This window comes from Aspergillus welwitschiae, assembly GCF_003344945.1.
Source record: "Aspergillus welwitschiae strain CBS 139.54b unplaced genomic scaffold BDQ94scaffold_12, whole genome shotgun sequence".
Classification (NCBI taxonomy): domain Eukaryota; kingdom Fungi; phylum Ascomycota; class Eurotiomycetes; order Eurotiales; family Aspergillaceae; genus Aspergillus; species Aspergillus welwitschiae.
Genome location: NW_020798706.1, coordinates 71,898 through 90,587, shown reverse-complemented (window position 1 = coordinate 90,587; position 18,690 = coordinate 71,898). Strand labels below are relative to the sequence as shown.

Below are 18,690 nucleotides of genomic sequence, written 5' to 3'. Positions count from 1 at the left end.
CATGAGATGAGACTGTCAGTCTGTTGATCCTCAGGACTGCGGACCGAATTTCGAGAAGATCAGGCCCCACAAAGTATGGCCACGCGATGATCATAGAAGATTTAGAAGGTGTGAATCATCACAATGGCACTGCTCATGGCCCACGTGGGCCTGCCAAATTCCCAGTCATTATTGCCGGTTTTTCCGAGAGGCCAAATTGCAGGGACTTGGTCGTAATCTCCCGTTCCAGCCAGACATGGAGCAAAACTCCTTGATCGGAATATGTATCTCGAGAGCGTGAACCTGGCTAGCTCCTAACGAGCCGTGGACTTGTTGAATAGATATCTTAGAGGGACCAAGCCGAGGTCTCCTGATGTGCCGTGCAATGTAGACGCAATACTTCCCACAGTTCCAATTGCCCTCTTCACGGCCAAAGCGGCCTTTGATTTTTGATAGATGCATCATGGTTTTCTCTGAGAAGTCAACGATCATTGATCTGGTATGGTTTGGCAACTTTAACCATTACATTGATATTCCTTTCTTGCAGGTTCTATGGTGTAGGTCGCAGGTCACGTATACCTACTCAAAGAATCTACACCCATACACCTCAGATTAAACCCAGTGAAAGTGACCTTTCTGCCTATATATTTTGGCCGGGAATCTGATCTGTTCCTGTCGGTTAAACTCGGAGTAGCATATCTTCCTGATACGGCCAAAAGAAAGTATGTTAAAGCTTACGAATAGCGGAGCATGCGCTAGCAGGTATACCGCTAAACACTCTTATTCATAGTTCAATACACATCACTCATGACCCATATACACGTTGAAGCTCGTTATGCTACCCTCATGTAAAGTAAGTCTTTACCTAGGTCTATGGTCAATCCCCTCCATCTTCACCACATACTTCAGACACCAGACCCATCTGACCTCTGCTTGATCTTTATGTCAAACTGCACCGGCTTGACAAACCACATATTGTTTGACCTCACGTCTGTACCACCTTCTTGCTGTATATCGATATCGTAGTCCCGAACGAGCTGCGGAATGAGTTTGTTAATCTCATACAGCGAGATATTCTTACCGATACAGGTTCTTGACCCGATGCCGAAAGGAACCAGACATTGTTCCATTATTCGGAGCTTCTCAGAGTCTTCGGTCAACCATCTCTCCGGCACGAAGTCGTCGGCATTGGAGCCCCAGATGCTCTCATCTCGATGGATGACCCAGCTATTTACTCCAACATTCGTCTGTGAAGCCATCAGCACATTTCTGTACAAGTGTGATAAAGGTACAACTTACACCCTCCGGGAAGAACCGACCACAGATAACAGCACCACCTTTCGGCACGATACGGAAAAGAGGGAACCCGACACCCGGATGCAGACGCATCGACTCCTTGATAACAGCCTGCAGATACGGCAATTTCTGAGTTTCCTGGAAAGAAGGCTCGCTTCCTAGACCAGCATCTTGAATTTCTTGTCGCAGCTTTTTCAGCGTCTCCGGGAACCGATACGAATAGAATATCACAGAGCTGAGACCGATTGCCGTGGTGTCACTCCCGGCACCAATATTGGATGCTGCGCTTGTCTGAATATCCTTATCCGTCAGGCCTTTAACATCCTCTTGCCGAGCATGAAGAAGCCTTCGGACCATAGGGATTAGCCCCGAAGTAGATGGATTCTTGAGATACTCTTGTGACAACTCTTTGAACTTTTGGGCGTTGAAACGAGCCACGTACAGGGCATCGGACGTCGCGAAAAAGCTGCCGAGGAAAAGAGCTAGTGGTCGTAGCCAGATGAGAAGGCCCACCAGGCTACTAATAACAAAGCTTTGATCCAGGTTGGCGATCAAGTTGTTGATATCTTTGCCATTATCCAGGAAACCGAATCGCTCACCGTACTGCTTATATTAGCACGGCTTCATCGGGATAAAGAAGAGAAATGTTGTTGTGTTGGAAAGAGAAGATTCAACACACCGTGATTTCGCTTATGGTATCAAAAGCAAAGCATTGAAGCCAGTGTCCTAGGTCCAAAGTCGACCCGTCCTTCGCAGTTGAGTCTAGTTTCGCGCGCAGCCGCCGGATGCAATTATCTACATAAGGCTCGTACGAAACTATAGCTGACATGGCGTACATGGCCGCGACCTTACGACGGGCGCTGGAGTGATCGGCCACATTTTGAACAGAAAACAGGTTGTGGTCTCTGGGGTCCGATGAGAAGTTCCAAGCTTCATACCACTCTGACTTGATGAATTTCGAACCATGAGCATATATGGTCTTGATAGCCTCGAGACCGGTAAGACTGTACCAGCCTGGGGCGATGCGCACAATTTTGCCTGTGAAAGACTTCAGCATCCAATCTTATTGATTTCCAGGTCTTGACACATACCATGATCCCGGTGCAGTCTGATATTGGTATACTGAAAATCGCCTCTCGTCATTTGTCTGAGATACCAGAGCCGAGTGAAGCGGGCCAGAAAAGGACCGGGAATGTCACGGTCAGAGGATAGTGCCCGTTTGACAAAGACCCACAGGAACAGGCCTAGAGCCAGAGCAGAGAAAGTAGGGATTGGAGGCAGGATCATTTTGAAATCCGGATATAGGACCAGACTAAGCTGTTGTGGGCAGATTCTTGATAAGTTTTTGTTTGCTTGGAGCGCCAGCCCACATTCTTATAAGATTGCCATGCATGTAGGCAACTGGTTCTCGGGTAATTCGGTCTCGGACATGATGACGACCATGCATGCACATGGCGTCAAGAATAGAGAAATCTAGGCGATTTTTGTCTCCTCTTACAGCTGATCTGCAGGGATATTTGCTTGACTAAGCGGAGCTCGGCGCTATGATCGGAACTTGCAGCTGGACGGGATCTTGCTATACCTCGAACATCGAACAACGAACATGGCTTTGAGAAGCTTCCCTGGAAATAGTGACTCTGGTAGGTATGTCAGAAGTTATGTTCTTCTCTCTAGGGTATCATTACAATCATATATGCTACCCTCACAGTTGTCGGTAGTCGTACTGGTCTTCGGAAGTGTTGACTGTTGACGTGGAGTATTCCAGATCAGGGTCCAACGCATCCCGTCAACAGCCCGTCAAGTGGCTCCAACAACAGCCAATGGGACGATGACGGAATAGTACTCCACGGCCACCTACTCATGATTGCACGGTAAGGCGGTTCCGGCCCGCATTACTTAGGCCTGTAACCAAGTAATCTCTAACGACTGCTGCAGGCAGCGCCTGCTGCGCCTTCTCGTTTGGCACCACATCCTTGTACACCTTTTGTCGACCATCCAATATCCCGTTAGTTAGTTCTTGGCTGGATCATCAATCTAAAAAGTACTTCATCTGATGCCTTATTCGATGCTTTAGTTATGTTACTAGACGTTCTTGATTTTATCCCTACATACGACTAGAAGAGCATCTGCGGCAGACCGCTGTTTGAGGCAACGATTACTCTGTACTTGTGGGGGTCAATAACACCTAGTTTGGATTAGTATGCTCACTATAGCGCTGGTTCTAATGTGGCCTTGTACCTCCGAGATATATTTGCGGCATCAGTCACCCAGTAAGTCATTCTTTCACGCTTATGTGTGACTGTTATGCTTACTGCCGAGGCGTCTTATTCATTGTAGCCAGGCATCACCTGATCCTTTGCCACTTCTGCGGCCTACGTGCCCGCGCCTCCACACCGTCCTGACAACCCAAACATAAAATATATATCAACAAGTAGACCCTTTCCCCTGCGCTCCTGTCTTTCTGAGTTATAGTACTCTATGCACGATCTATCCCAAAATTCGATCCAATGTAGCACTACTTCTTTGACACGCACCTTCCCTTAAATAAAGCTAAGAGACTCCACTTTTCGTACTGCGGAGCCTTGCTCTCAATTGAGAGATATATTTACCCTACAAACCAAAATACTGTCAAGCACAGTATTGCAGACCTGGGATGCTTTCATTACTGTGCCAATATGGCACCTGGAAGCCCATAATGGATTCCCTCAAGCCAGTAAACAAGAATCTACACACATTGAATCAAGAACCGACATCAGCGTCGACGAGCGCAGAGACCATAGCGGTCGAGAGAAGGGCAAATCGGGTGATTCTCTTCGATAGAACTTCGAGAACCAGTTCCTGACGAGTGCAGCATGATGATGGCTTGTAAGCAGCATTACATCCTGCCATTTCTACATTCATGCAATATGGGTACTAATACGCCCTAGGTTCGATTATGAATGGTAATTTCGTGGTAACAATATATTTTTCATATATAATGTCGGGTTACCTCTTCCCTTTAGACACTCATACAAGTGACTGGTTGTCAGTGCTTAATCTAATACCCGTCTCACTAAAATGAGATGGCTGTCCAACAAAGCCTCCGGATTAATGAAGAGCAGTGGGGCGTAAAACCAATATACACCTCCCCTTAAGAATTGTCTCATGGACTACATACTATATTCTACATTAGTCGACCAGAGAATGGCAATGTGGGTGCTTGTTACATTTCGCACGGAGAAGCCATTGACAAGCAACATCTTCTAGTTAGTTGAGAGAATTCACCAGCAGATACATAATGCAAAAGAGTGGCTCAACAACTGCGGCAGCACCACTCTCGGTTTCCGATGCTGTTAGCGATATTGCTTGCTTTCCCGTGGTCATGAAGAGATAAAGATCGTAGGATGCAACTCAGCTGATAACATGTGAACGCAAAGTATAAGGGAACCGAAGCAAAGCAGTTGACAATACTCTCTGGCTAAAGTTGCGAAACACTACTTACTGTCCGACCATGCTATTCATAGCTAGAAGACCTTGCATGTTACTAGTTTAGTTTCATGTATCGGAATATTACCAATCCTTCAGGATCACAGCCTTACCACACCATACCCCTGCAGGAATACCTGTTACACAACAGATGCAGCCACCCGCCCATTCATCACGATGACGATCTTATCCATCTAATCCATCTTACAGATATGTTCCAATCTAACCAAGATCCATTATTTACAATACCCTAAGATACAAAGGAAATAGAAAAAACACCAACAAAAGAAACCCTACCCATCCTGTCTAAAATCCTTCGACACCATAATCCCATGCAACGGCACCTCATCCCCCTCCTCCCCATTCCCCAACCCAGCACCACCCCCAACCAACCCATTCGCCCCCCTACTCCCCCTAATATTCGTGACCGTCAGGCCTCGATCATGTTTTGGCCTCAATACCGCATCCAACTTAATCTGCTTCTGCGTGACGCCCACGCCCCCCTCCTCATCCGGTAAATGGTAGAAGGAGTGACGATTAGCGCGCGCCGCAATGCCCGCTGTGCTGGCCGTGCTGTCCGCGGGCATCTGGCTATCGTCCGACTTGGAGAGTGGAGAGGTACGACTGCGGAAGAGGGCAGGTACAAGGGCGGATCTGAGGCCGAGCTTTCGGGCGGCGAGTTGGAGTGCTGGACGGAGGGTGGGGAGACAGGCGGAGACGATGCCAGCGGACATTTCGATGGCGGTCCAGCCGACGGTTGGGGCGAGTGTGTAGCTTGAGTCGGCGGAGGTGTAGCTGAAAAGGACGGTGAACCGGTAGGCGGAGGCGAAGATTACGCTGTTTTTGTTGGTGTTGAGTTAGTGGGAGGATTCATCATCAACGAAGGATTCAGGGAGGGGGCATTACAAGAAACCCAGGCCAAAGGCGACTGTAAGAGCGATTTTCTCGGACAGCCGGAGCTGGAGCTTCCAGACTTGAGGGAGGGGAAGAAATAAGATGATGAGGTCTGTGGCGATGGTGGAGGTTGCATTGGCGATCCAAGTGCCGACCTGGCTGATGCAGTGGCCGGGGAGACTGGGGTACCAGAGTTTCTGGACGGGGACGCAGATGAAGATGAATAGGAAAGTGATGCAGATGACCCAGAGAATGACAAAGGTGCCGATGGCGTAGGCCCATTTTTTGAAGTAGGGAAAGCGGAAAATGCGGTAGTACATAAGGAGAATGCTGAGTTTGGTCCAGACTAGGTTGAAGACGTAGAGAATCTCAGCGACCACGAGGTATTTGGCAATCAGAATAATTTGAGAGGTAGGAAGCTTGTCAGCATGTATGCCCATGCCCTCGTGGATCATGCCAAAGATAAAGCCGACGACAATAAAGTTCCATAACTGGGTTGGATTGTTAGATGCATGTATTGGGGTGGTGGTGAGGAGGGAGGAGACCCTACCATCGAGAAAATAATCATCCAGTCATCCCACCATAATTTCTGTTTCCGTTCCAGACGAGAAATCACCCGTAAAACAACACACACAAAAGCCAACACCGTCACAGAGACCGTGGTGGCCGTGGCCCATGGCTGAAGATCTTCCTTCTCGCCCATCGCCCCGGACGGAGTCACACATACACACACGCTTTAAGCACCAGCGCCAGCACAGGGACAGGGACAGGAACGGGTGGTCCCACGCCTGCCAGGGCGCGAGCGGATCGATTTAATATAGCAAAGGCATTAAGACGGGAGAAATGGATCATGCAGAATGAGGAAAATCTTCAGCAGCAGGCCAGGATCCAGCAGAGGGACCCCACCCGGGCCAGGCGCCAGGCCACACACGGCTTCAGTTGCGGATCCCACACTTTCCCCTTCAGCAGATGGCAGCCGTGGCCAACGAATCATTCGCAAGCAATCCCCCCAGGTCTGACCTGTCAAATACTCATTATTCGAACGCGCGGGAACTGGTCCGACAGTGCCGGTCTGTCGCCAAGGCCACGCCAGCCCGGGCCGGTTCGTTCTAGTTGCGACCAATATTGGACTCCTTGCCTTCTAGACTGTTTGCCTTTCCACAGGCACACACGCCCGGATTGGAACCGGGGGCGACTCTCGAGCCTTAAATCTCGTGTCCCTCGGATTCCTTCCCGGTTGACTAGTTAATTAGTTTACTCGATAGAACTCCTTAGTCTAGGCACGCGACATACATCCGTCCATACATGAATGTCCTTCGTATCTACATATAACTCTAATCTACAGTCCTACTACTTAGTATGGGGTTTAGCGATGATGCGTTCGCGCTTATGCCCCATATTTCTGAACCATCTCCAACACCGCCGCATTGACTTCCCGCGGGTTCGTCGCATTCAGATAATGCGCTCCCTCTTGCACCAGCACCAATTTCGCCTCCTTGGACCTCGTGAACTTCGAAATCTGTTCGCTTGCCACCGTCGTCTGGAAAGGGGTGTCTTCCGTACCCTAAAGGATAGTAGTTCGTATTAGCCCCACCCCCAACCAAACCAACCCGAACCGAACCATTGTAAAGATTCTCTAATTGGAATAAACTCACCTGCAACCAATAAACCGGACACTGCACATCTCCCAGTCTCAACACCAGCCCATCCCTCGTCAACAGACACATAAGTGCCATGCGCACCTTATTCCGTCCTTCATCGCCCTTGTACACGTCCTTCAGTATGTTCTTCCAGAACCCGACCGTCTCTTCTGTCGCGCCCTTTCCAAAGCCAATGCCTCCGACCATCCCGCACCACACATCATCCACGACAAAGTCGGGGGTGGGTGTCGCGCTGCTCCATTTTTCCAGGAATGGGGTCAGCAGCGTCACGGGATCCCAGCAGCCCTTGCTTCTGGAATCAGAGGACTCGTAGTCCATGGATGTACCGAGGGGGAGGACACCGAGGATCTATTTCACCACCAATCCTTCCATGATTAGAACAACACCGAAGTATTATCACCAAAGGGGAAAAGTCGAGAAAATCATCGAAGCATTCAATGGAATATACGCACCCTTTCCGGCGCCAACAGCGCCATGCGCATAACAATCCACCCACCCTGGCTGGTTCCCAGAGTGAACGCCTTCTCAATACCCAGCTTATCCATCACCTGCAGTGCCATAATGGCCGTATCCCAGTAAGTGAAGTGTTCCGCGACATGGCAGTGAGTGGCGCCATGACCGAGGGGTTCGATAGCGAGGAGGTTCGCCGCGTTTGTTAGAGTCTCGTCGTTGAATTGGGGCTCGTAGAGAGAAACAGTCATGCACATGGAGTTGATGAGCACTACGGTCGGTTTGGCGGGGTCGTAAGTGTTGTTGTTGGTGAGGCGGTAGCCGACGTCGATGCCGCCCAGATGGGGGACGGTGATGGTGGTGGTTGCGGCCATTTTCTTTTCCCTTTTTTTTTCTTTCTCAATGTATGGTGGTATTGGTATGCGTAGAAGGGAGGGAGGATAGGTAGCACTCTACTCAAAAAGGAGGTGAAAATGAGGGGGGTAAGCTTTGGTGATGGTATCACGTGGGACCAACAACTCTGAACTCTAGTCAAACACAACTCAACTCAGTAGTGTCGTGTCAATCAATAGTCCAGTTCATTTCTTGGTTCCAGATACAACTTACCGCGCGGGCAAGAACCAAGGAACCAAACAAACGAAAGAATAACCTGTCAGGAGCGGGGATGGAGAAGACAACTCCTACCCGAAACTGACAGACAATGACAGTTCATTGAACGGAGAAGCTACCCTTTTCGGTTGGCAAAACCGGTCCCTGCCTCCATCTCCAACCCCAATCCTCGGAGGCTAGTTACTTCTAGCTACAAAGCAAAATAGTTTAAACCCTAACTATAACTCGCCTCACTACACTACGTACTGCTTCGTACCTCGGCCTCATCCCGAACGAATCCGAGACCCTACCGAGTCTCAACCGAGACAAAGGGATCCGCAGGGTTGGGTCCCTGCCACGCGCTCGATTGGTTCCTGCAGCACAGATAAACTTCTGATGGGCGTTTCGGACGCTTTTTAGCGGGTCAGCCACTATGCAGGGGGGAAGCAGAGGAGCCTGTTTGTGTTTGTCACGCTGGACACTGACTTGCAAATCTATCGTGTAACCAGTTCAGACAAGGGTATTAATTTTGATTAATAACGGTCGGAACAAACGGAAAGGAAAAGGACCATGGAACACACTCTCATGACAGGCAAACTTAAGCTTATTGCCGCGTGGTTGGTGGGGAGAGATATTCGTCATGGTGGGTTTACAGCTTTGCCATGTGCCGAGGCTTCCGGCATAAAGAAGATTTTTTTTATGATTATGAAACATGAAGATGGACATCATGCAATGAAACCCAGTTGACCTTGGCATCAAATCATACCATTACTCATAAGTAGCCTAATGCTATAAAACAAACCGATTATACCTTCTCCTCATGGGAACTGCTTCCCTTCTCTACCTCACCCCCAACATCACCCACCTCCTGACCATCTTCCACTCTCCTCTCTTCCGGCACCTTCGCCCACCCTATCTTCCACCAACTCCTCGTAAACACCTCCTCCATCTTCTCCATACTTCTTCCCTTACACTCCGGGAACCCAACCCCCACCCACACCGTCGCGAGCGTCGTGAACGCCGTGAACAGCGCAAATGGGCCCCAAGACTGCATACTCTCCGTCATACTGGGGAACCCGCGCGTAATCCCGAAATTGAGCAGGTTCTGGTACGTGAAAGCAAGTGTCACTACCGTGCCGCGTATCCGGGTCGGACAAATCTCCGACGCTGTGAGGGAGAACACGGGCGCCCAGCCGAAGCCGTAGCCTATGGCGTAGATGCAGATCGCGACAATGCAAACATACGAGGCGGCGGAAGGGGAAGCTGTTCCTGACGATGAGGGTGGGCTGAGGGCAAGATAGCACGTCAGGTACAGCAGACAGAGGACGTTGATTGTGGAGCCGATCAGCAGGAGAGGACGCCGGCCGAAGCGTTCCGTTAGGAACCAGGCGTAGAATAAGACGGAGAGGAGCTTGACGAGGCCGTAGATGGCGGTGAAAAGGAGGACTTCTGAATGGCCAAGGCCGATAGATTCCAGTATATCTGGGGCGTAGTAGGTAATGCTATTGCCTCCACTCATGATGAAGAAGGTTTGGATGAGGGTGACGAAGAGGAGGATTTTGCGGGTCGGTGGGTGGTTGATGCATTCGTGGAGAAGGGATAGGAATGCTTTGGTGGGAGTAGTCGTTGTGGCCGTGGTGTCGAGCTTGCTGAGGAGTTCGGCATATTCGCGGGCGAAGTACTCAGTGCTTTCGTCCATGCCGCCGCGCAGGCGGGACAGGCTGCGCCGGGCAGCGTCGACGTGGCCGCGCATCATGAGGTAGCGAGGGCTTTCGGGGAAGAAGGGGAATCCGAGGAAGAGGATGATGGCCGGGATGGATTGCAGGACGAGTGTGGTGCGCCATTGCCAGCTGGAGCTGTCGGGGATGACAAGCAACGAGGCGTAGTTGATCCAGTAACTGCCTGTAACGCCGCCCATGATGCTCACATTGTAGAAGGTCGTCATCATTCCGCGCAGCTCGAGGGGTGCAACTTCGGAAATGTATACTGGTCCTGCTGACATTCCCAGTCCAGACCCTAACCCGGAAAGAATACGCCCGACGAGGAGTTCAGCGAAGGACCCCAGGTTGGCGGCCATGAGAATAGCTCCGATCGAGTAGCAGATGGCGGCAGCGAGGATGACTGCCTTTCGGCCCCGCCGTTCCCCTAGTGGGCCTGCGAATAAGACTCCGACGGTTTGGCCCTGCATGGAGTTGTACTGGCTCAGTAAATGCACTTCATACTATATAGTGTGGGATCCCATACCAGCAGCATAGAGGATACCACCCAACCCTCATTGTTCGAAACAGTCGTGCTGGAAAGCTTGTCCCATCCAAAATCTGGATCCCATTGCTCCATCTGCATAGCACCCGAGATATTGGACGTGTTAAAGCCATGCAGACCACCGCAGTACGAGGCCCAGATGATCGCCAACCAGATGTAAAGTCCGCGAGCTGCAGGAGGGACTTGTTTGATGGCTTGGGGGGAGAAACCGCCGCCTGCTGCTCCCATATTGAACTGAGAAAGTAAGTTTTGGGCGTATTGCTCGACACCGAGAGATCCCAAGTTACCAGACCTGGGCTGCCAGCATGAGATAGATTGACAACACAGGCAGAGGGATCTACTAAATACCCCAGGATATCACAGCCTATGCAAACCAAGGCATGATCAGTCCACATCTGCAAGATGGAAGACATCAGCCAATCCAATCTAGCCGGAGGTCATCCCCTTCCTGCCAAGTCTGGGGAATGCGGAGTCAATCCGGGGCATATCTTGGGCTACTCCGGGTGGCCGGAGCTGTCCATGAGAAGCATTTCCCGCGCATTGACATGGTGCAATTGTGGTACCACCAATGAGGGAGGTGCTTCAGTAGGAACGCCACTCTTGTGGAACCTAGGGGATACCGTATAAGATCGAGAGATACGGCATTTATATAGGCGGCTGCCATTTGGACTCCACTCTGCCGAACGGACTTTGCAATCATGCCTAAATAGAGCTAACCAAGATATCATTCATAAGCTGGTTATGTAAAACACTTTCAGTCGTATGCTGTAAATGGGTATGCTCAAGACTACCTCTAAGACTGCCTTCAGGCTACCCCCAGGCCATCTCTAAGACCATCTCCAAGGCACTATCTAAGGGGAACCCCTAAAGCATTTTCTAATGCGTCATCTAAGGCACCTTGTACGGCACCTGCAAGACGATTACCTAAAGCACCTATTGGGGACAGCTCCAGGGGCACTAGGCGGACGCTACGAAGCTGCTACGGAGACAGGCGTCAGAGTAATTGAGAAGGTAAGATTAATACAAGTCTCAGTTTCCTACTTAGGTAAGACTGTGTTCGAGAGAATCACAAAGAGAAGACTCTTTCAAATAGGCTAGCTGTAAAGTCCGTTCGGCAGGGTGTGAGTCCAGTAACATTTGTCTTTGTATATAAAACCTTTCTGTACATTGAATCTATTTATCATTCTATGCAAAACCCCACTCAGCTGCGTACAGTAGCCTTGATATGGTTCAAGGCACTACCAGCCCGGAGCCACGGGAGCTGTCCGGCATGATAGCTGTGGCACAACTCAGCCTCCCAGGCGTCTCCATGGCGCGGAGTAACCCGCATGGTGACATTCTTCCCCGGTTGCAGCTCTCCATCTTCTACGCCAATCAGAGTGATGCGATCTCCCTCCTGCACTCGGTCGTAGTCAGCAGGATCAGCGAATGTGAGCGGAAGCATTCCCTGTTTCTTCAGATTCGTCTCGTGGATACGAGCGAAAGACCGGGCTATGATGGCAATGCCGCCGAGGAAGCGAGGCTCCAGTGCGGCATGCTCTCGCGAACTACCCTCACCGTAGTTGTTGTCTCCAACCACGCACCAACGAATGGAACGGTGCTTCAAGTCCCGGGCCACTTCATGAGTAAGCTGGACCTTGCGCGTTAGCGGATGTGTCGTATGGCCTAGCATTTGCGGGTCGTTGTCTAAGAATGCATTGGTTGCGGTGGTGAGCATGTTGTGGCTGATGTTCTCCAGATGACCGCGATATTTGTACCACGGACCAGCCGGGGATATGTGATCCGTCGTACACTTGCCCTTTACCTTCATCAGCAACTCCATGTCCGTAGCATTTCCGTGCTTCCATGCCGGGAAGGGCTCCAGGAGCTGTAGCCTGTCGGACTTCTCATCGATAATAACCGAGTAGGAGGAGCCATCTGACGGAGGCTCTTGAAAGCGATCTGCACCGGAATTGAATGATTCTGGCAATTCCTGACCTACAGGAGGCGTAAGCCGCAGTGGTTGAGATCCTTCCGCAGAGATACTGTCAGTGACAGGGTTAAAGTCCAGGCGACCAGCATAAGCAAAGGCTGTGACTAGCTCCGGCGACGTGACGAATGAGTGCGTGGCCGGATTGCTGTCGTGGCGCCCCACAAAGTTACGGTTGTAGCTGGAGATCACCGAGTTCTTCTCTTTTCCGCGGACATCCACGTCCTTGCGATCCCACGACCCGACACACGGTCCGCAAGAGCTGCTGAGGATCATAGCACCAGCGTCCTCGAGATCCTGCAGGATACCAGCCTCTTCGGCGGTAGCCCGAATTCTTTCGCTACCTGGTGAAACCAAGAAAGGAGTCTTGAACTTTGTTATTCCGGCCGCCCGGGCTTGGTTAACCAGCTGCCGAGCCTTGTCCAAATCCTCATAGGAGCTGTTGGTACAGCTACCCACCATGGCGTGGCTTAGGTTCACAGGCCAATCGCTCTCAGCGACCGCAGTAGACAGCTTCGAGATGGGATGAGCTAGATCCGGTGTGAAAGGACCGTTAACATGCGGCTCCAGAGTGTCCAAATCGATCTTGATGATTTCGTCGTAGTACTCCTCGGAGCCCTCATCTGCGGTGAGCAGAAGGTCTTTGACTGGATTTGCCACTTTCACAACATGATCGCGCGCAGTGGCACTCAGATAGCGGGCGATCGCATCCGAGTAGGGGAAGATACAAGAAGTCGACCCAATTTCCGCAGACATGTTGCAAATGGTAGCCATAGCTGTCGCGCCCAGGGTCTTCGTACCAGGACCGAAGAATTCAATGATGCGACCTTTCCCGCCCGATACACCGAGTATTCCTGCCAATTTACAGATGATATCTTTTGTTGATGCCCAGCCTTGAAGCTCGCCTGTAAGTTCGACTCCAATGACTTTCGGCGCAACCAACTCCCAAGCCATCCCCGACATTGCGTCAACAGCATCAGCTCCGCCAACGCCAATTCCAAGCATGCCCATCCCACCTGCATTGGGCGTATGAGAATCCGTACCGATAATCAAACCTCCAGGCCTATGTCCCAAAATTGTCAGTGATGGTAATTGCGGGCTTCATGTGGTAGACATACATCGCGTAGTTCTCAAAAATGACAGTATGGATGATTCCAGATCCAGGCTTCCAGAAGCCGATCCCGTACTTCTTCGAAGCGCTACTCAAGAAATCATATACCTCTGCGTGTTCTGTGGTCGCACGCTGCATATCTTTCTCCGCGCCATTCTCCGAGATGATAAGATGATCGCTGTGCACTGTTGTCGGTACCATTACACGCGGAAGGCCTGCGCTGATAAACTGTAGTAAAGCCATTGTTGCGGTCGCATCATGGCAGGCAACACGATCAGGGCGCAGCTCCAAAATGGTCTTTCCCCGCGCAATCTTATCAATGTTCCAACGACCGCTATCCGTGTCCAGTAAATGACTGTATAGCGTCTTTTCAGCTAGTGTGAGCGGACGCTTTGATCCCTGCTTAATCGCTTCGATGGCCCGAATCTGTTTGGGGTAGTGAACGCCTAGAATCTGTCCAACGGCCAAAATCAGCACCAAATGCTCTGGATTGAGATCGAGGTGTACTGACTGAGTTACCTGGAACGGTTGTCGCATAGCTCCGGGCTCCGTTCAGGCAGAGGGATTGGTATGATGCTTGCATCACCGGTAATCTTTGGCGACATCGCTGCATTGTGCTGGCTTGAGTATCGTGATATGAAGGTTAACCATTGAGCATAGAAAGTTACAAAGAATATTCCTCGAAAGCAGTCATGGTTCGCGTAGGTCAAGCTCTGTCGCCGGCCGAGGCAAAAGAGCGGGACTACTCCGGATCTGGCTTCGGAGCTATCCGACAGTGCGAAAGCATGCCCCGGGCTACTCCAGAATGCGGGATCATCCGTCGGATAGTCCGATTGTCTCCCCGCTTTTGAAGCTGGCCACCACTTCTATCTACCTTCTGTGGCGACCGTCTTGCCCATTTGTATCCTATCCCGTACCATCAATTCAATCGTGGGCAAGCAACTATGGCTATTAGACCAAACGTCCTCAGCGCGTTGCGGCGCTTCACCTCCTGTGATGTAAGATACACTATTCGGCGCAATTCTGGCTTGAGCTCAACCAATCCCTTCAGGTCGGCGATGCACTCGTCAAGCTTGGAGTCTCTCAGGGTGGCTATTTATCTGGCCTTAAAATGTACTCTCCGGATTTCATGTCACCCACAGCAAAGTTCCTCGGCCCGGCATACACAGTGAAAATGGTGCATGCCTCGGACAAGGTTTCGCCAACGCCAAAGGTTCACTTCGCCGATGCCATCCCCAAAGACAGTGTTGTATTTGTGTCACAACCCAAAGGCTTAATCAGTGCTTGTTGGGGAGGACTCATGAGCACTCGGGCTCAGAAACGTGGTGCCGCCGGAGTCATCATTGATGGCAAATTTCGTGATATCAATGAGCACCGCGAGCTGGGAATGACCCTGTTTGCGCGCGGCATTAGCATCCTTGGATCCAATACTTTCACTCGCTCCTCTGAATTGGATGTACCGGTTATCTATGAGAACTCAGAAAATGGAGGGCAGGTTGTCATCAATCCTGGTGATTATATCCTTGGAGATGCAGATGGGGTGGTGGTCGTTCCGCCTGAAAAGGCAGAAGAGTGTGTACAACTCTGCCAGGAACGCTTTGAAATTGATGAGGAGACACGGCGTTGCCTGGAACAGGGTGATGAAATAGGGAGCACTATCAAGAGGCTGAGGAAATAGACAGGTCCTGAGTTCCAGCTTGTTTCGTTGTTTCGTTTTTCAAGGGCAATATATCCCTTCTCGCAGACTCGTGATTTAGAATACATATTGGTGCCTCTATGAAATGTACCGGAATGTATAGTATATGAGAGACACACTGTGGTATTCGTTTTATATAGTCTGTCGGTTCCAGTCGACAAAAAGCCTTATGAAGTGGGAGCGACCGTAATAACAGGCTGGTGTGCTTTCACAAAGCCGTTGTGCCTGAGAATGGGTCCCAGCCCCAGTCTCCGCGGACAAATTCGGCGAGAAAGCTTTCCATCGCAGAATCAATGGAATATGTGTCTGTAGCATCCATACCAATCGGGTTGGAAAACAATAATCCAGGTTCTCCAAAGTCAAGATCCAAATGGTCTCCTAAGCCGGAAGATATATCAGTACCAGACTAGGGAGTACGCCCGTAGGATGTAAGTCGGGCCGGGATTCCTCACCTGTAGGGTCAGGAAACCCCTCATTGGGGAGACCTCCGTGCCCGTCGGGCTGGCTGGATGGGACTTCTGTTGGCTGAACACCCCGGGTACTAGAATATCCCGGAACCAAATTGGAATGGCCCAGATCAGGTTGACAGCTAATCTCAGTATGTTGTGTTTGTAGCGAGCGCCGCGTTTGCGGCGTAGAGGTCTGAGTACGGCTTAACTGCCGTATAGTAAGATCGACCATCTTGTCAAAGCTTCCCTTGCCATTACGTACGGAAGGCCACCACTGACCACCGATACTGAGGAGGTTGGAACAAGTCCGCAGGTCTCTTAATACCTCCGCAAACGGAATGGTGGCCTGAAGAGAGGGCGATGCCCAGATGCAGTAGATCAGTGTCGCGCCCGAGGAAAATATACCGTGGATGTTTCGCCAGTTGTAATAGAGTTGCTCCTCTGTACTGAGATGATCGTATATGCGTAACTTTCGGCTGCAACTTTGGTAGCAGTGCCGTAAAGCATTTGGTGATGGCGAACGGAATGTTTGGGAAGGTTGAAAGAGAAGTGTTACTGCTGAGTGGTATAGAATTTCCAACCGGAGTTTCTCATACTGGACGCTTTTTCTGTCTTCTTCTCGGTCAGTGGGCGGCTGTATGAGAGATGTCTCGGTTAACCATGCGTCAAGGTCAAGTTTGATCTGTGCCTGATGATTCTCAAGGTCATTCGGCCACACGAGCGGGCGAAGCTGTTTGGGTAAGTGATAGAAAAGGAGCTTTATCTCAGTTATGTATTGGTCCAGTCTGAAACGCCGGATAGACATTGTCATATGGGCCGATGATGGTGCTGACACGTTGAGTTTGCAATCTGCAAGACTAGACAAGTCTTCAGTGACATCTTCCACTTCGGGACGTTGTATGTCAAATGTTTCATCCCTGATCCCTAATGGACGGCCTTGGATGGTGGCGATTGTCCTATGAAATTGTTAGGCCCAAGCGCATCACGGGACATAAATGATTTCCTACCGATCGAGGGAGTATGTTGTGTAGAAAATAAGTCGCCTGACGGCTAGAGACGTTCTGGGAACGCTCGTAGACGGGCTAGGTTCTCGATGAAGGCCCAAATCAATACAATGCGACATTGCTAGATGTGCCAGTGTCCAGATATTGAGGCCAGCCGGGCAGATCATGCTATGAATTGCCAAGAGTAAAATACCCTGCAGAGATGTCACTGACACTGAGGAGAAGCAACTGGATGTTTCCGCTAAGGCCATTCTGTAAAATTTCGTCGGAGAGTAGTCAAAGTTTTTCTTGCGTGTTAGTACGGTTGCTGCCAGAGAGAACACTATGAATACATGAACCACGGCTGTGAAGACAGTTATCGGCGTAGACTGTTTGCCGCTTTCTTTATCAGCCATCCCGTTGTACTCGAAGGGTTCTAGCCCTTCCATCCACCCGTTGCTATCGTATTGGCCTGTAGGTTCCATTTGTGTACTCTCATACAGCGCCAAATACGCATTGATCAGTGAAGGCGCGTGGAGAACGGGATAGTCAATATGTATATGCTGGAAGTAAACTGCAAGTAATACTTCAGCTTCCTCAGGGGAAGGGAGTTCCTAGATAGATGATGAGAAGTGGGACTAGAAATCGAGCAGAGCGACGAACCCTTGCTAAGCTCTGGTACAGAGAGCGATATCCTTGCTTCAATGATTGGGAGATTGAGTGCCGCCCATACTTGCTGGTTTCACTGTAGGATGACGGGCTAGATATCTGTGTATCTCTATCCACTCCAATGAGCTTGGTGAACAGCAATCCCGATGAAGAACCCATGTAGTGCTGCTGTCGAGAATCTGAATGTAAAGACAGCATTCCAAAAGCATTTGCCACTGAAGAAGCTTCTGCGCGGGGGGTCTGATCAGTTTCTGGGTCCTCGACTAAGTCGTATGGTCGTTTTCTCGTGGCTGGCTTGTCGCGACTCTGTGTCTCAGTCTCCAGCATAGTGACAGCATTGCTACAGTCTGAAACCCCTGAACTAGACTGTAATGTCAATTCATTCTCACTCAAGTTCACTGATGGCCCCTTTGTCAGATCGAAGTCCGGGTTCAAAAGCTTGATCTGTTGTTCTAGCCATGCTATCCTGGCACGGCATTGTGCGATGAAACTGAGGTATCACAGGACAATTAGTGCGGCTGGGGACACAAAAACCACAGTTTTAGAGGACCTTACTCGCGAGGAATAGAGATGTCACGGTTCCGACCGTCAACATCGATACAAGGGACCCTCGCTCGCGCGCAATTGCTGCATGCGGGGATGCCGCCGTCACACTCCGGGGAACGTAATTAGCAAGATGCGCAGTCATAAGCTTGGCAGCATGAACGTGGGCCAACCTTGACACGTTTAGCTCTACACCGGCGACAGGCGATCCGGACTTTCTTCGGAGCAGGGGAGCCCGGGCGCTCTATGTCTCGGGGACTCATCTTGGAGATTTGCGAGATGATGTGTGCAAAAGCACGGTGAACCAGCGTAACGGCAACATGCGACCGGATTTGTGGGGGAAGCGGAATGCCGGGGGGCGCGCGGGTGAACTTTGGCTTGGTCGTCGGCACATGATTTCCTCCACACCGTCTTGGACCAGCTTCTTCTTTCATCTTCTTTAATACAGACCTGTCTATAGCAAAAGCCCCCCTATAATTTCGTTTAATGAGGTACTAATAGCCACAGTCTATGCTTTGGTTGCTTCATCTTTTTTGCATGATACTGCGGTCAATTTTTCCCAATTGCTTCCCTATGCGAAAACATATATATTGAGTACCGTTGAACAAGAATCTGGCGAGGTGATTCAAGATCTGAGGGTGAAAAAAAAAAAAAAAAAAAAAAAAAAAAAAAAAA

General features: G+C 50.4%; 7 protein-coding genes across 7 annotated transcripts; 1 reads left to right on the top strand and 6 right to left on the bottom strand.

The window, feature by feature from the left end:
* Positions 1-772: 772 nt before the first annotated feature.
* Positions 773-2,729, bottom strand: BDQ94DRAFT_177846 (cytochrome P450). The gene is made up of 4 exons (XM_026773009.1): positions 2,367-2,729; positions 1,955-2,313; positions 1,279-1,878; positions 773-1,226 (listed from the first exon to the last, which is right to left on the bottom strand). Exons 1-4 carry the CDS (start codon positions 2,560-2,562, stop codon positions 885-887), a joined length of 1,497 nt encoding a protein of 498 aa, XP_026627367.1. The 5' UTR covers positions 2,563-2,729; the 3' UTR covers positions 773-884.
* Positions 2,730-5,033: 2,304 nt separating this feature from the next.
* Positions 5,034-6,337, bottom strand: BDQ94DRAFT_169306 (uncharacterized protein; the record flags this gene model as incomplete). Its single annotated transcript, XM_026771262.1, has 3 exons — positions 5,034-5,577; positions 5,647-6,125; positions 6,185-6,337. 3 exons carry the CDS (start codon positions 6,335-6,337, stop codon positions 5,034-5,036), a joined length of 1,176 nt encoding a protein of 391 aa, XP_026627366.1.
* A 480-nt stretch (positions 6,338-6,817) lies between these two features.
* Positions 6,818-8,402, bottom strand: BDQ94DRAFT_18635 (alpha/beta fold hydrolase). The gene is made up of 3 exons (XM_026775131.1): positions 7,748-8,402; positions 7,290-7,643; positions 6,818-7,198 (listed from the first exon to the last, which is right to left on the bottom strand). Exons 1-3 carry the CDS (start codon positions 8,117-8,119, stop codon positions 7,022-7,024), a joined length of 903 nt encoding a protein of 300 aa, XP_026627365.1. The 5' UTR covers positions 8,120-8,402; the 3' UTR covers positions 6,818-7,021.
* Positions 8,403-9,138: 736 nt separating this feature from the next.
* BDQ94DRAFT_169304 (sugar porter family MFS transporter) lies at positions 9,139-10,823 on the bottom strand (the record flags this gene model as incomplete). The annotated part of the gene is made up of 2 exons (XM_026771261.1): positions 9,139-10,515; positions 10,578-10,823. The coding sequence occupies 2 exons, from the start codon at positions 10,821-10,823 to the stop codon at positions 9,139-9,141; spliced, it is 1,623 nt and encodes a 540-aa protein (XP_026627364.1).
* Positions 10,824-11,750: 927 nt separating this feature from the next.
* On the bottom strand, positions 11,751-14,350 carry BDQ94DRAFT_177841 (aconitate hydratase). The gene is made up of 3 exons (XM_026773008.1): positions 14,187-14,350; positions 13,683-14,128; positions 11,751-13,627 (listed from the first exon to the last, which is right to left on the bottom strand). The coding sequence occupies exons 1-3, from the start codon at positions 14,286-14,288 to the stop codon at positions 11,797-11,799; spliced, it is 2,379 nt and encodes a 792-aa protein (XP_026627363.1). The 5' UTR covers positions 14,289-14,350; the 3' UTR covers positions 11,751-11,796.
* A 269-nt stretch (positions 14,351-14,619) lies between these two features.
* On the top strand, positions 14,620-15,353 carry BDQ94DRAFT_169302 (RraA family protein; the record flags this gene model as incomplete). Its single annotated transcript, XM_026771260.1, has 2 exons — positions 14,620-14,673; positions 14,727-15,353. The coding sequence occupies 2 exons, from the start codon at positions 14,620-14,622 to the stop codon at positions 15,351-15,353; spliced, it is 681 nt and encodes a 226-aa protein (XP_026627362.1).
* On the bottom strand, positions 14,973-18,449 carry BDQ94DRAFT_177837 (Zn(II)2Cys6 transcription factor; the record flags this gene model as incomplete). The annotated part of the gene is made up of 7 exons (XM_026773007.1): positions 14,973-15,749; positions 15,824-16,296; positions 16,417-16,776; positions 16,828-17,417; positions 17,467-17,962; positions 18,028-18,125; positions 18,189-18,449. 7 exons carry the CDS (start codon positions 18,447-18,449, stop codon positions 15,580-15,582), a joined length of 2,448 nt encoding a protein of 815 aa, XP_026627361.1. The 3' UTR covers positions 14,973-15,579.
* Between the last annotated feature and the right edge of the window lie 241 nt (positions 18,450-18,690).

Excerpts from the sequence above, each read along its gene's own strand:
- BDQ94DRAFT_177846 (XM_026773009.1), bottom strand. The coding sequence starts at position 2,562 with ATGATCCTGCCTCCAATCCCTACTTTCTCTGCTCTGGCTCTAGGCCTG. Across the intron at positions 2,314-2,366 it reads CAGACTGCACCGGGATCATG|GCAAAATTGTGCGCATCGCC; the intron begins GTATGTGTCAAG and ends AGTCTTTCACAG. Across the intron at positions 1,227-1,278 it reads GTCGGTTCTTCCCGGAGGGT|ACGAATGTTGGAGTAAATAG; the intron begins GTAAGTTGTACC and ends ATGGCTTCACAG.
- BDQ94DRAFT_18635 (XM_026775131.1), bottom strand. The coding sequence starts at position 8,119 with ATGGCCGCAACCACCACCATCACCGTCCCCCATCTGGGCGGCATCGAC. Across the intron at positions 7,644-7,747 it reads CGCTGTTGGCGCCGGAAAGG|ATCCTCGGTGTCCTCCCCCT; the intron begins GTGCGTATATTC and ends GTGGTGAAATAG. Across the intron at positions 7,199-7,289 it reads GTCCGGTTTATTGGTTGCAG|GGTACGGAAGACACCCCTTT; the intron begins GTGAGTTTATTC and ends ACTATCCTTTAG.
- BDQ94DRAFT_177841 (XM_026773008.1), bottom strand. The coding sequence starts at position 14,288 with ATGCAGCGATGTCGCCAAAGATTACCGGTGATGCAAGCATCATACCAA. Across the intron at positions 14,129-14,186 it reads CAACCGTTCCAGGTAACTCA|ATTCTAGGCGTTCACTACCC; the intron begins GTCAGTACACCT and ends GCCGTTGGACAG. Across the intron at positions 13,628-13,682 it reads ATTTTTGAGAACTACGCGAT|GCCTGGAGGTTTGATTATCG; the intron begins GTATGTCTACCA and ends TTTGGGACATAG.